At 55.5% G+C, this 12,322-nt stretch overlaps 5 protein-coding genes across 5 annotated transcripts; 4 read left to right on the top strand and 1 right to left on the bottom strand.

Annotated features, from left to right (window-relative positions):
• Positions 1 to 467: 467 nt before the first annotated feature.
• Positions 468 to 2,198, bottom strand: A1O3_00150 (uncharacterized protein; the record flags this gene model as incomplete). Its single annotated transcript, XM_007730302.1, has 2 exons — positions 468 to 2,039; positions 2,103 to 2,198. The coding sequence occupies 2 exons, from the start codon at positions 2,196 to 2,198 to the stop codon at positions 468 to 470; spliced, it is 1,668 nt and encodes a 555-aa protein (XP_007728492.1).
• A 309-nt stretch (positions 2,199 to 2,507) lies between these two features.
• Positions 2,508 to 3,703, top strand: A1O3_00149 (uncharacterized protein; the record flags this gene model as incomplete). Its single annotated transcript, XM_007730301.1, has 6 exons — positions 2,508 to 2,603; positions 2,658 to 2,773; positions 2,838 to 3,283; positions 3,351 to 3,383; positions 3,443 to 3,579; positions 3,638 to 3,703. The coding sequence occupies 6 exons, from the start codon at positions 2,508 to 2,510 to the stop codon at positions 3,701 to 3,703; spliced, it is 894 nt and encodes a 297-aa protein (XP_007728491.1).
• Positions 3,704 to 4,732: 1,029 nt separating this feature from the next.
• A1O3_00148 (uncharacterized protein) lies at positions 4,733 to 6,277 on the top strand (the record flags this gene model as incomplete). The annotated part of the gene is made up of 1 exon (XM_007730300.1): positions 4,733 to 6,277. The coding sequence occupies one exon, from the start codon at positions 4,733 to 4,735 to the stop codon at positions 6,275 to 6,277; it is 1,545 nt and encodes a 514-aa protein (XP_007728490.1).
• A 2,165-nt stretch (positions 6,278 to 8,442) lies between these two features.
• A1O3_00147 (uncharacterized protein) lies at positions 8,443 to 9,957 on the top strand (the record flags this gene model as incomplete). Its single annotated transcript, XM_007730299.1, has 1 exon — positions 8,443 to 9,957. One exon carries the CDS (start codon positions 8,443 to 8,445, stop codon positions 9,955 to 9,957), a length of 1,515 nt encoding a protein of 504 aa, XP_007728489.1.
• Positions 9,958 to 10,420: 463 nt separating this feature from the next.
• On the top strand, positions 10,421 to 12,049 carry A1O3_00146 (uncharacterized protein; the record flags this gene model as incomplete). Its single annotated transcript, XM_007730298.1, has 1 exon — positions 10,421 to 12,049. One exon carries the CDS (start codon positions 10,421 to 10,423, stop codon positions 12,047 to 12,049), a length of 1,629 nt encoding a protein of 542 aa, XP_007728488.1.
• Positions 12,050 to 12,322: the final 273 nt, after the last annotated feature.

Below are 12,322 nucleotides of genomic sequence, written 5' to 3'. Positions count from 1 at the left end.
GGCGGAAAAGCCCGTCTGGGTCTGGGCTGGGGTGGTATCCGTACTGGACATTATACGCCTACGGAGTAACTTGATTTCATGGACAGGGGTGGCTAAGCCTACGTGCATGTGTACCTATTTGTACGTGTATTTGTATAGTTTTGGTACTGTAGACGGGCAAGGAATCCGTGTGTGGAATCTATTCATTCATTTATTCATGTCATCTCTCAAGGTCGAGGTCAATGTCCATGCTATCAGGTTCCCCGTCCACCTTCAAGTTCCCTGCAGTCTTACCGTTTACCAATATCACTAATACTGTAATATCCCATGTCCTGCTGTACTGCTGGTACCCAGTAGACTTTTCCCATCACACCATCGGTACTATGCTATCTTCTTTAAATGCGACAAGAACAAGAAATTGCCTCGGAAATGCTGTGGCTGTGGCACACTCTTCTAGTCGAATGTCCATCAACCTTGCTACTCCTCACTCAGTTGCTTTCGACATAGTAGTCCTTGGTACGTTCCTTGGCGTCGGACATGACTTCTTGAATCACGCTCTCAGGATGTCTCGGGATCAGCTTGACCTTGAAGTCGCGTGGGATGGCTACCAAGGCGGTCTTGAACTGGTTGTAGTCGACATAGTCGGTGTTGGGGGGCTCATCGTCGCTGGCCACGATCTTGTAGCACGACAACAGGCGAATCAGCGCCGTGTACAGCAGGCGGCTGGCGATGAACTGGCCGGAACAGGCCCGGGAGCCGGCGCCAAAAGAGAAGTGCTGGATACCTTGGGCGGGCTTCTCCTCCGGTCCGACGGTGGACGACGCCGAGGCCGCATTCATGACAAAGTCGTCGTTCAGCCAGCGCTCTGGGTTGAAGACATTGCCGGTCGGACCGAAGTGGTCGATGTCATGGTTGGCGGCTTGGGCGTTAATCAGCACCATGGTCTTGGCCGGGATCTTTGCGCCGCGCCACTCGACCTCGGTGACGGTCTTGCGTGGCAGAGACATGGCGCTGACCGTGTAGTAGCGCGCGGCCTCCTTGATGATGGCGTTGACGTACGGCACCTTTTCCTCCTGGAAGCTGTTGGCCCAGACGGCGCCCAGGTCCGGGTAGTAGCGGCGGATGTCGTCGTAGGCACGCTCCTGGAAGACTTGTCCTTCTTTGGTGGACAACGACCCAATACACGAGGTCAAGGTGCCCGGGATGGTCTCGAAGCCGCCCGACACCAGCGACAGGCAGATGGACGAGACCTCGACGCCGGTCAGTTTGGTCTCTTGGTCCTTGAGGATGGCGGCGCTGATGCACGGCTTGTCAGTGCCCTTCTTGATCATGTCGCGGACCTTGTTGAGCAGGAAGTTCAGGTAGCGGTCGCGTCGGTCGCGCAGCTCTTTCGACCGCCGGTTCTTCTCGTTGTTGGGGAAGTACCGCAGCATCGGAATGTAGTCCTGGTAGTTCTCCGAGGCCGAGCGCAGCAGCGAGATGGCCGATCCCACCTGCAGAATCTCCCGCAGCATCTCGTCGTACACGTTGTCCATGCGGATGCCGTAGCAAAGCGTCAGCGTGGTGTTGAGCGCGTACCGCTGGATGTACGGCCGCACGCCGATCTCGACCTCGCCGTTCTTGCTGTCGCGGAACAGGTCGCGCACGATGCAGTACGACTCCAGATCGAACATGTCGAAGTATCCTCGCATCGCCGGCCGGCCCAGCGCCTGGCCCGCAGCCTTGCGCTTGTTCTTGCACGACGTGTCCCAGGGGCTCGACCCGATGGTGAAGCCTTGCGTGGACGAAATCACCCCGTGGAACGTGTACAGCGTCGGTCGGTCGATAACGGCGTTCTGATGGCCCACCAGCATCTCCTTTGCGTCCTCGAACGAATTCACCACCACGGCGCGAGTGTTGCCCAGTCGGATCTGGAACACCGATTGACCGTACTTGCGCCACCACCCTTCACACACCGTGGCGTGATCCTCTCCCAGCGCCAGCAGATGGCCAAAGATGGGCAGTGCCCCGGGGATTTCGGGAATACCTTTGATCTTGGGGATGTCCGTCGACGTTGACCACTGCCCAAGAAGTTAGTCAGGGACGGTCGGCTCAGCTGCCTGACCGCTAGCACCAGCACTTACCACGTAGAGCCCGTATACCAGTAAGATCGCAGGAATGATCCATATCGAGTAGTCGTGGGTGATGGCCTGGCCGAGGCCGCTCACCGAGAAAGTCATGATGGTGGTAATGTCTTTGCCTTGAGAGTCACGTCGTCAGCTTCAACAGCGACCCGGTCAACGAGGAGGGAAGAACCGGAGCAGTCGACCCTTTATACGGTTACACGGTTGATATCGCCTCGACTGCCCTGCGGCTCAGTGGACGGACTTGTGCGGAAGACTCGCCCCCGCTGGGCCGGAGAACGACGAGGCACCACAGTGTCCGGGTGGCGGAATCCACTCCGCGCATCATGGATCGTGATCTCGACCTGCTTTTAGGGGAGGCGTCGGGACTTGTTAGGACTCTGGATCTTGAGACCGAGAAAAACAATGTCTTCTCTTTCCGTCGCTGATTTGTTTGGGGTCAAGGGTCGGGTGGCCCTGGTGACAGGCGGCTGCAGTGGGATAGGATTGATGATAGCAAAGGTGAATTGGTCTGTAACCCTCTCACCCAGAACGGACGACTGACCGAGACTTCAGGGCCTGGTCTCCAATGGGGCAAAGGTCTATGTGACTGCATTGCCCACAGACGACATCTCAGGGCCGGTGGCGGAGCTCAACCAGCTGGGAAAAAGTGCTGGGGGCAGCGCTATAGGGTACAACTTGCACGCCGAATGCTCCCCGGGCCAGGCTTTTGGCTAAGACCGACCGCTGTTACAGGTTTGCCAGCGATGTGTCGTCCAAGGAAGGCATTGCAGCCCTGGCAGCTGAGCTCGAGAAGCACGAAACCCACCTCGACATTCTCTGTTCCAATGCAGGCATTCGACGAGACCCGCCACGCATGTGCAATGTCAAGACGGCCTCGCTCGACGAGTTGCAGGCGTCGTTATGGTCTTCTAGGCATTCGGATTGGGACGACACCTTCCGGGTCAACGTGACGGCGCATTACTTCTTGTCCGTCGCTCTGTTGAAGTTGCTGGTGGCGGCCAGTGAGCTTGATCTGGGCAATGGAAGACGAGGCAGAGACGAAGGACGCGGTGTCATGATCATCACCAGCAGCTGCGCCAGCATGCACAACTGTACCAACGTCGACTTGACCAGCTACGCCGCCAGTAAAGCGGCCATTGACCACCTGGTGGCACTGTTGGCGAGCAAGTTTGCCAAATGTAAGTCCATCCATCTTCTTCGTCCGGCCACGCTGTTGGCGACGTTGCTCATGTTGGCATCGTCCAGGGTATGTACGGGTCAACGCCATCAATCCAGGCTGTAAGTTCACCCTCCGTTCGACCATATGATGCGAGACACTGAAACAAACGCCTGTACAGTCGTGCCCAGTAGGATGAATCCCGTGGAGGAGGGTGAGAACCAGTTCGCCGAGCTGTTCAAGGCGATGCCCGCGGCACGAATAGGAAAGCTGGAAGACATTGCCGGGGCTATCCTCTACCTCAGCAGTGAAGCAGGAGTGAGTTGTTTGGCCAGAGACAAGACCACCTGTGAATACTGACTTTGTTGTTCATCAGGCTTACGTGGATGGAAGATGTTTATGTGTCGACGGTGGCCGAGTGCTGTTGGCGAACGGACAGTGAAGGCTGACTCTGACCTCAGCGCAGCTCTCTAGGCTTAGGCGCAGTCTCTTGGTACGGTTCTGCTAGTCCTCGACTGTAAGTGTGCACTTCAGCAGATGAAGTTCACGCACGTACATGAGGTAGTACATAGAGTATTCTAAGGACTGAAACGAGCGGGCCTTCCAGAAAAATCGTCATCACATTCGAACTATTAATGTTGGCGAACAGTGTGCTCCTAGATACTCTACTGATGGAGTACGGAGTACGGATACTGTGTGTGGAGTTGGCACCGGGCAGGCTCCGGGCGCGGTGGGGGATGAGGGAAGCTTGTTATCAGCCTAAGGAGCCTAAGGGTTCTAAGCACTTAAGCCTAAGGAGCCTCCTAAGCTCCTCTGGTGGCTATTATTGCACTGTAAACAGCTCCTTCATCGACCCTCAGTCTCCAGACTCCGCCTAAGGGCATAGTCGCTGCATTAGCCTCCATTCTTCTTTCCCACGCTTCCTTTCTGATGCCACTGAGCCTGAGCCGTGAGCCGATCATCCTATCCGCCCCCGTTGTTGCTCTCCAGCATCCCTGCTGGGTGCTTGCCACCTTCCTTTTGGGTCAGTAGGATCTGGCTACCGTACTCCATACTACCAGCGTTGCATTCATCGGCAGCGTCACAGGTCCCAGCGTCCCGAGCTCTCCGATAGCTACTGAGCTACAAGCCTCAAGGTGTCATCCGCCTGCACAAAAGCAGGGACAAAAGCGACTCCGGGAGCCAGGACACGACGTAGTATGACGCCAGCGGCCAACCATGACTCGGTCCTACTCCTACGAGATATTGAAGTCTCGCATGTACTGCTTGCCACCGCCTATTCCCTCCTCGTCCTTGTCGTCTGCCTTTTTTCGCTGCTCAGGCAGATTCGTCGATGTCGGTTTGAGAACATGAAGAGCACTCTTCTACTTTGCGCAGGCACGCTATGCGGCCTGGGATTGGCAAGGTATGTTGAACAGCCTGGAGCAAACACTTGCTCCGTACATGGGATCTTACTGACATAGAGAGAAACATGGCCCCGGCGCCTCATGGCCTCGTGGCACGGGATGTCGACCCAGAGGAGCTCTATCCCGCCCATAACATCTCCGTCCCAGTCGACCACTTCCACAACGACTCGAAATACGAGCCTCACTCGAGTGGCTATTTCAACTTGAGGTATTTCTTCGATGCCACGTACTACAAGCCTGGAGGCCCCGTCTTCGTCCTGCAAAGCGGTGAAGCCGATGCAGCAGAACGGTTACCCTTCCTACAGAAAGGCATCGTTGCTCAGCTGGCCTCGGCCACCAATGGCATCGGTGTCGTTCTCGAACACCGGTACTATGGCACGAGTTTCCCTACCCCGGACCTGTCCACCGAGAATCTGCGCTTTCTGTCGACAGAGCAGGCATTGGCTGATCAAGCATACTTTGCCTCGCACGTCGTGTTTCCCGGTCTTGAACATCTCAACCTGACTGCTCCTGGAACGCCGTATATCGCGTACGGCGGCTCCTATGCCGGCGGCTTCGTCGCTTTTTTGAGAGTGCTGTATCCAGACCTCACCTGGGGCGCGATATCCTCGTCCGGCGTGACTGAGGCCATCTATGACTTCTGGGAATATTATGAGCCACTTCGTGAATATGGCCCACCTGAATGCATCGACACCCAGGTCAAGCTGATCAATGTCGTGGACAACATCCTCCTCCAGAATGACTCGACCACGGTGACCCAACTCAAAAGGGGGTTTGGTCTGGAGAACTTGACTTACAGTGACGACTTCGCGAACGTGGTGTCTGGTGGGCTGGGCTGGTGGCAGTCGAGAAATTGGGATCCTGCCGTCGGCAGTCCGGAATTCGACTTCTATTGCGGCAACCTCTCCTCGGACAGTGTCCTGTGGCCCGGATACTCCGACTTGGCCCCGAATGCTTCGTCGCTCATTGCAGCGGGCGGTTGGGGCAACGAAAGCGCAGTATTGGCCAACCGTCTGTTGAACCTGATGGGCTGGATCAACGACAGTTACGTCGGATCCTGCGATGAGACGCTGGATCAATGCTATAGCGCCCACAATTCGTCAGCCAGCATGTACACCGACAAGGACGTCTCGAACTTCAATGCCTTGTCGTGGGCTTACCAATACTGCACTGAATGGGGCTACATCCAGACCGGCTCAGGCGTCCCCAGCGACCGTCTTCCCCTGATCTCTCGACTGTTGACGCTCGACTATCTCACCTTGGTGTGTCGGTACGCCTTCAACATCACCTCGCCCCCGGATGTCGAAACAATCAATCAATGGGGAGGCTACAACATCTCATATCCGCGACTGGCCTTGATCGGAGGAGAAGCAGACCCGTGGCGCCCAGCAACCCCGCTGGCGACGCTGGATGTTCCCGACCGCCTGAACGATACAAGTACGGCGGCTGAGCCTGTCATCCTCATCCCGGGCGCAGTGCATCACTGGGATGAGAACGGAGTGTTTTTGAACGAGACGACGCCGGATTTACCTCCGGCCTCGGTGGCGAACGCGCAAAAACAGCTTGCGCAGATAGTGCAAGAATGGTTGTTGGAGTGGAATGGTCGATAGCAGCGCAAGGAAGTACTTTTCCGTACGAGATTTGACGGCGAACTAGACGAAAGAACCATCACAACAGTAGCAATGTTTACATTCTGTCTTGATAAGTGGGAAGATGAGTGTCGGTCATGACAGCAGACGAAACCGGTAGCGGTGGGTCGCGCCTCAGACCATCGTCTTACCAAAATTCGGGGCAGATCCGTGCGAATACGAATCACGTCAAACAGTCTTCAACATGTCAGACGGTATGGTTACACAAGGCCAATTCGGGGTGAGACGGCCATGGCTGATATTGTTATTGCTCAAGCGAAAGCAGCTCTTGATCAAGACCGGTCAGTGCGATCATCCTAACGTTAACCGACGCCTAGACGCCGTTAACAACACCCAAACGTCCATACTCAGGAAGAGCCCACCTGACGTTCTTGACGCATAACGGTGCGACATGCAATCATCGCTAAGACCATCTGCCCGTCATCCTGTAGCTTATAAGCTGTCAGCCCATCACAACCGTGCCCAGCAATTTACGGAGTACACACTGTACTCCTGTGTGTGGAGTCACTGACGAGCAACAACATGGGACACGTGTTTTACCATGAGTGCAATGTGGCCAACCGTGGACTGCTGCAAGCCTCCCGAGGCCCAGCAGGGAGGGTTGCCGAAAGCTGCCCGGGACTCTCACCTCTGCACGACACCTGGAGGGCTCCTCAACAGCTGTAAAGGACAACTTTTATCTGTACGTACACGGTATGGAGTATGCTATGCGGAGCACCTAGCGGAGTACGGATACAGTCATCCATTGCGAACCTAACAGCGAGTTGCAATGGTGCATGTGATAGATACGACACCGTACGCCGGCGGAGTACGGAGAAGGGGTCCCGGTAATCACATCCATCAACCAGGGCCACTTTTTGGCGGCGACTGTCCCTAGTTCGCCTGTCTGGCCGTTCCCGGCCACCCATCTCCCTGCAGGTCTTTCTGGTCTTTCTGGGGCCGCAGCCCGATGGATGGTTGGGTCATGTTGAGGGCCATCCGACATCTCCTGTTGTTACCAGCCCTGATTGGCCTTTGAGACCCCTTGCTGGAACCTTGATCCCTACTTTTGTTGTGCTACGCCGGGACGATGTGTGTTCCAGGTTCCTAGCCTTCCCCAGAAGGCGTAATACGGAGTATACAACTGGGACGTTAGGCGAGGAGCTTGAAGCTCTGTGATCTCGATCTGGACTGGCGGGTGTCTTTTCTCTCCTATCAACAGTCTCTGCCACTCTCCACCATTTGCATCTACTCTGTCGACAATCCTCCGTTCAAGGACGCCAAGCTATGTAGCCGTACAGCACTCGCTATTTCCGGTTTGTTTTTGTCCTTGCTCGAATCCGACGGAAACAGGCACCGACTTTCCCTGGCCAGGCTGTCAAACAGCCGTTCTAGGGAAGAGCTTCGTCCTTCCAGCTTGACAGGTGTCCATCTGGAAGACCTTCCGCGATGAAACATTGGCTTCAGGCTATGGCTTCGGCCGACTCCACTCACCCCTCGAAGCTACGGAGCATCCTTGAACAGTCTGACCCTCTTTCTTCATCTAAAGATTCGGAAAAGGAAAGGGCCTCCTTGCTGGCTCCCTGGCTCCCTGGCTAGGTGCCTGGCTGCAATCTCGTTTGAGAATACTACGCCATCGCTTCTCCTTTATCTCCTCTCGGCTGCAAGATTGGCTGGCGCTGGCCACTACGTACGACGTAGTCTGGCAGCGGCCCTCTCCCTCGTCAACCCGGCCATGTTGCTGTTTTTTGTCGCAAACTCCCTTCACCGCCGACAATTTTAGCAACGGAGTGGCGTTGGTGGCCTGTATCTATCCCACTTTATTTAGGTTGGGTCACCGAGCTCGCGCATGAGATGGGTCTGCCCTGACCGATCTGCCTACCTATGGGTACTAGTACCTACTGTCTACTACTAGTAAGCTGACCCTGTCGCTCTTGAACTCTCTTGCAGTCTTTGTTCCACGAGATGGTCCCTGCTACCGTTGGAGTTCCAGGTGACTGCTGTCTCCGACCCCTCCTACAGAAGCCTCTAGGTCGCTTCGGAGTCCTTGCGAATTAATGTGTCTACACAAGGCTTGTGCTTCTGCCGTGTCGACCCTTTCCTGCAACCTCTATTAAAGAGCTACTTGTGTCCCTGCTCGCACAACCATGGAACAAGCATTGAGATCTCAGAAGATGAGCTCTGCCTCTGCTCGGAGAAGAAAGTTTGAAGAAAGACATCAGCAAAATGCGTTGGAGAGGGAGCGGATCCAAGAGCACAAGAGACGGCTCATGACACATGAAGGGACAGCAGAGGTCATGGAGGGATCCGATGACAATCCTGCTGATAATATGGATCTGGATGTCGAAGCCGACGTCGATGTCGATGCTGGACGGTTTGACCGGGAGTCCTCTGTCGAGACGCCCTCCGAACGAAGCGTGTTGACTCCAGACGACCCTTTTCCTAACCGAACGGCTTTCACCCGGTATACTGGGGTCACGCCGTCGAAGATTGTTCTTCCAGAACAGGAGGACACCACCCCTATGGCGGTGGACGACAGTGGTGTCGTCGTCCCCCTCCCGTCACCAAGGCCAGTCTTGCAGGCTTCACTGGCGACCTTGTCAGACTTCCGATACGATCGATACTCTGTGTTCATGGAATCGCCGCCGATATCAGAGGTCATGAGCCCAGAGGTCGAGCCCGACGAGACGTTTTCGCCGATCGAAATTGCCACACCTGTCTCCTTCTCGCAGCCCAAATCCCGACCCTCACTGATCTCCATCGTCGGCGGCTCGCAGGAGAGCAGACGAAGACCGTCATGGGTGCAAAGATCCATCTCGGACACAATAACACAACTACCCGGACGACCGGCCAAACGTCGATCGACAAGTAGCAGTCGTTCGGGGTTCCCTGCAGCCGAAGCTACGCTCTTTGAGATCCCAGATCTACCTGCCAATGCGTCCGAGGTGATTGCCGATGCCAATGCAAGTGAGGAGTCGCTGGCTATCCGCGGCAAGACGCTCAAATCCAGGGCCGAACGAATATCCAGTCTGCCCCGACTATCCACGGCTCTCAACCACGCACGCATGAGCAGCATCAGGAATTTCATCAAAACGCCCTCCTCGGTGGCAGATACACGTCCGTTTTCTCGATCTTCAAGCTACATGAGTCCACCTTCAACTCCGAGCCTGTCAGGCGGCGAGCCGGCTTTGGGAAAACACGCGACTGCGTCGAGCAGCTCTAGCGCCCTAGCCACCTTGCAACGACCTACGACAGCAATGAGCATTACGAGTACCACAAGCTTCGCCAACATGACAGCTTTGCCAGCAGTCCGCACGCCCCCAGCAGAGGACCACATGTCCGACGCTCTCAGCACAAAACTAAACGTGCCAAAGAAAAAGTCGTTCTCCACCTTGCGCCGACGGAGTGAAAGCATCGGCCACGCTATCAAGGGACTGGGAAAGACCACAACAAAACACGATGTGCCGCTACCTATGTTGACAGGCATGATGACGCCCACGAACCAGCAGCCTCTCGACCTGTCCAAGTTTCCAACCCCACCACTACCCTCGGCTCGTCTGGAAAAGAGGAGTACAGCATCATTGACTTCTACGTTGACCGGGAGCAGTGCTGGTGATGTGGATCTAGGACTGAACAGAGTGGACGGACAGTTGAAGAAATAAGTGAACATGGGTGCACATTTAGAAGAGGAGGAGAAAGAGGACAAAAAGGTGTCTTAGAACTTGGAGCAGTTCACCCACCATTGACGAGTTACGATTTACAGTCTCTTAGCGAACACTGTACCAAAACTGTAATATAGAACCAAGGCATGAGCAGAGCACAAGAGGAAGAGGGACCTCTGCTCGGATGTCTATAATGATATTTTCTCCAAGCATTAGCACAGCAACAGATTGAAGACGCCGACACATGGTTATTGACATCCTTCTGCGAGGAACTGTTAGCAATGCAGAAAGCCTCGAGAATCCGTACGCCTCAGCCTTGTCCTGAAGGCACAAGGCTGTAATTTTTTCTTGGCGCGGCTCCCCTCCATTATACTATAGCACTCCACAGATCCTTGGACGCGTTCATCTACTTGTACCTACCTACTCTAGAGGCTGTTATATCCTCCCATCAACCTAGCAGAGAATGCCGCCTCAAAGTAGAGGCGCATCGCCTGAGCCAGGGCAACACTCTCCCCCAAAGTCTCCTCCCTTCCCTCCTACTCTCCGACCGTATCTCGAAAACCTGCCCGCTCCTACGCTGTTACTCCCGGATCAGCGCACTCCAACTGGCCCGCGTATGATGATCCCAGACCGAGATATGACCACCCCTACGCCGACGACCCCCCAACCGCAACAGACGAGGCCACGCGCGGTTACCCCAGCATTCGTGCTGGCTGGCGAAGAACCCGACCGAACTGAAGAAGAAGGTTCGACCAGCCCTAAAGAGAGTACACCCTTGGACGAGGTCGACGTAGCAGGGGTGACGCTTGACGACGATGATTTTGAATCCCACTACTCACGGCAAGAGTCTGAAGAGTCGGAATGGGATGAGGAAGGGGAAGGGTCTGAAGAAGAGGTGGAAGTCGGCGACGAGCAAGATCCCCAAAACAATGCAGGTCCCAGTAGATTCAACCCATCATCGCCGGCGAGACCAGACATGCTCTCGCGGGTACGTTCTCTACCGACACGTCCTCCGCTGTCTGGTGCACATGCGAATGCGCACAATCAGGCCGTCCATGAGCTGCACACTTCACAATCAACCACGTCGCTCCCACCTCCTCCGCCGCCACCGCTCTACCCACCCTTCTACAACCGGCCACCCACCCCGCTTCCGCCCTCGCCGAGCCTCACGTCGCTGCTTCGGCCGCCTTCCTTGCTCAATCGATCTACCGCCTCCACACGACCGACGACCCCTGACAGTTCAGATGTCGAGACGCCGAATGACACCGAAGCTGCCGTGGCGCATTCTGCCCGCCGTGCGCACCCTCTCCCACCCACCTCTCCCAAGGTCCCGACGTACGAGTACTATGGATTCGTTCTGTATTTGGCATCCTCTCTAGCCTTCTTGTTCTACATTCTGTGGTCATACCTTCCGTCACCCTTCCTCCACGCTCTGGGCATCACCTACTACCCGAATCGATGGTGGTCTCTGGCCATCCCTGCCTGGATCGTGATCCTGTTGGTCTACATCTATGTCGCATTGCTCAGCTACAACGTCGAGTACTTGACTCTCCCGCTCGACAGCTTAGAATGCATGGTGGACGAGGCGGCCAATGTGGCCATCCTCGACGAATTAGGCCGGGTCCGGAAAGGTGGTAGCAAGAGATTGATCAAGCAGTTGGACGAGCGGGAGAGGATGGAAATTGCAACATCAGCGTCCAATGCCAGGGGCGGAAAAGCTCTGTTGAAGTACCCCAGGGGCGGAACCGGGAATTCGTCCAAAATCAAGGAAAAGACACGGCGCAGATCGTCTCACGCGAGACCTGGGCCCGTCCGCTCGCAACCACCAGATCTCCCGGCGCGAGACTTCCAGCGCCCACAGACAGACATGACCACTCACTCCTCACGCCACCGGTCCTCTGGCTATCCGCCTGGGGGAGCTTCCTTTCCCTACCTCTCCGGCACAGACGGCCATTCCCGAGATTCGCCAGCCGGCGCGACTTCCCACAGCCAACACGTCGCATACCCGAACTGGAAACTCGTGTGGAATGAGGGCACAGATGCCGTCATGGATATACCTATTGGGGGGGTATGCGAAGTCTTGTATGGCTAAAATGGATGGGAGTGGCCATGGGAATATAAATAGCTTGGGAATGGGAATGATTATAGGAATATGAATGGTCATTCATTGTACGGATACCTAATTTGTACTTGTAATTGTCTGAACAGAGTTAATTCCTAGTGGGGTTCACTGTCTGATTTGACAATGCTCCTGTCACCAAGGTCCACCACACCCTACACACTGCCTATATACAGGTTCTTTGGGGAGCATAGTCGCTTCAATATCAGGATCCGTGTCGGTCCAGGTAACCGAATCCGAGCTCAG

This window comes from Capronia epimyces (assembly GCF_000585565.1).
Source record: "Capronia epimyces CBS 606.96 chromosome Unknown aczIQ-supercont1.1, whole genome shotgun sequence".
Taxonomy (NCBI): domain Eukaryota; kingdom Fungi; phylum Ascomycota; class Eurotiomycetes; order Chaetothyriales; family Herpotrichiellaceae; genus Capronia; species Capronia epimyces.
The sequence above is the reverse complement of the archived record's forward strand: the minus strand, read 5'-3'. Positions and strand labels throughout refer to the sequence as shown.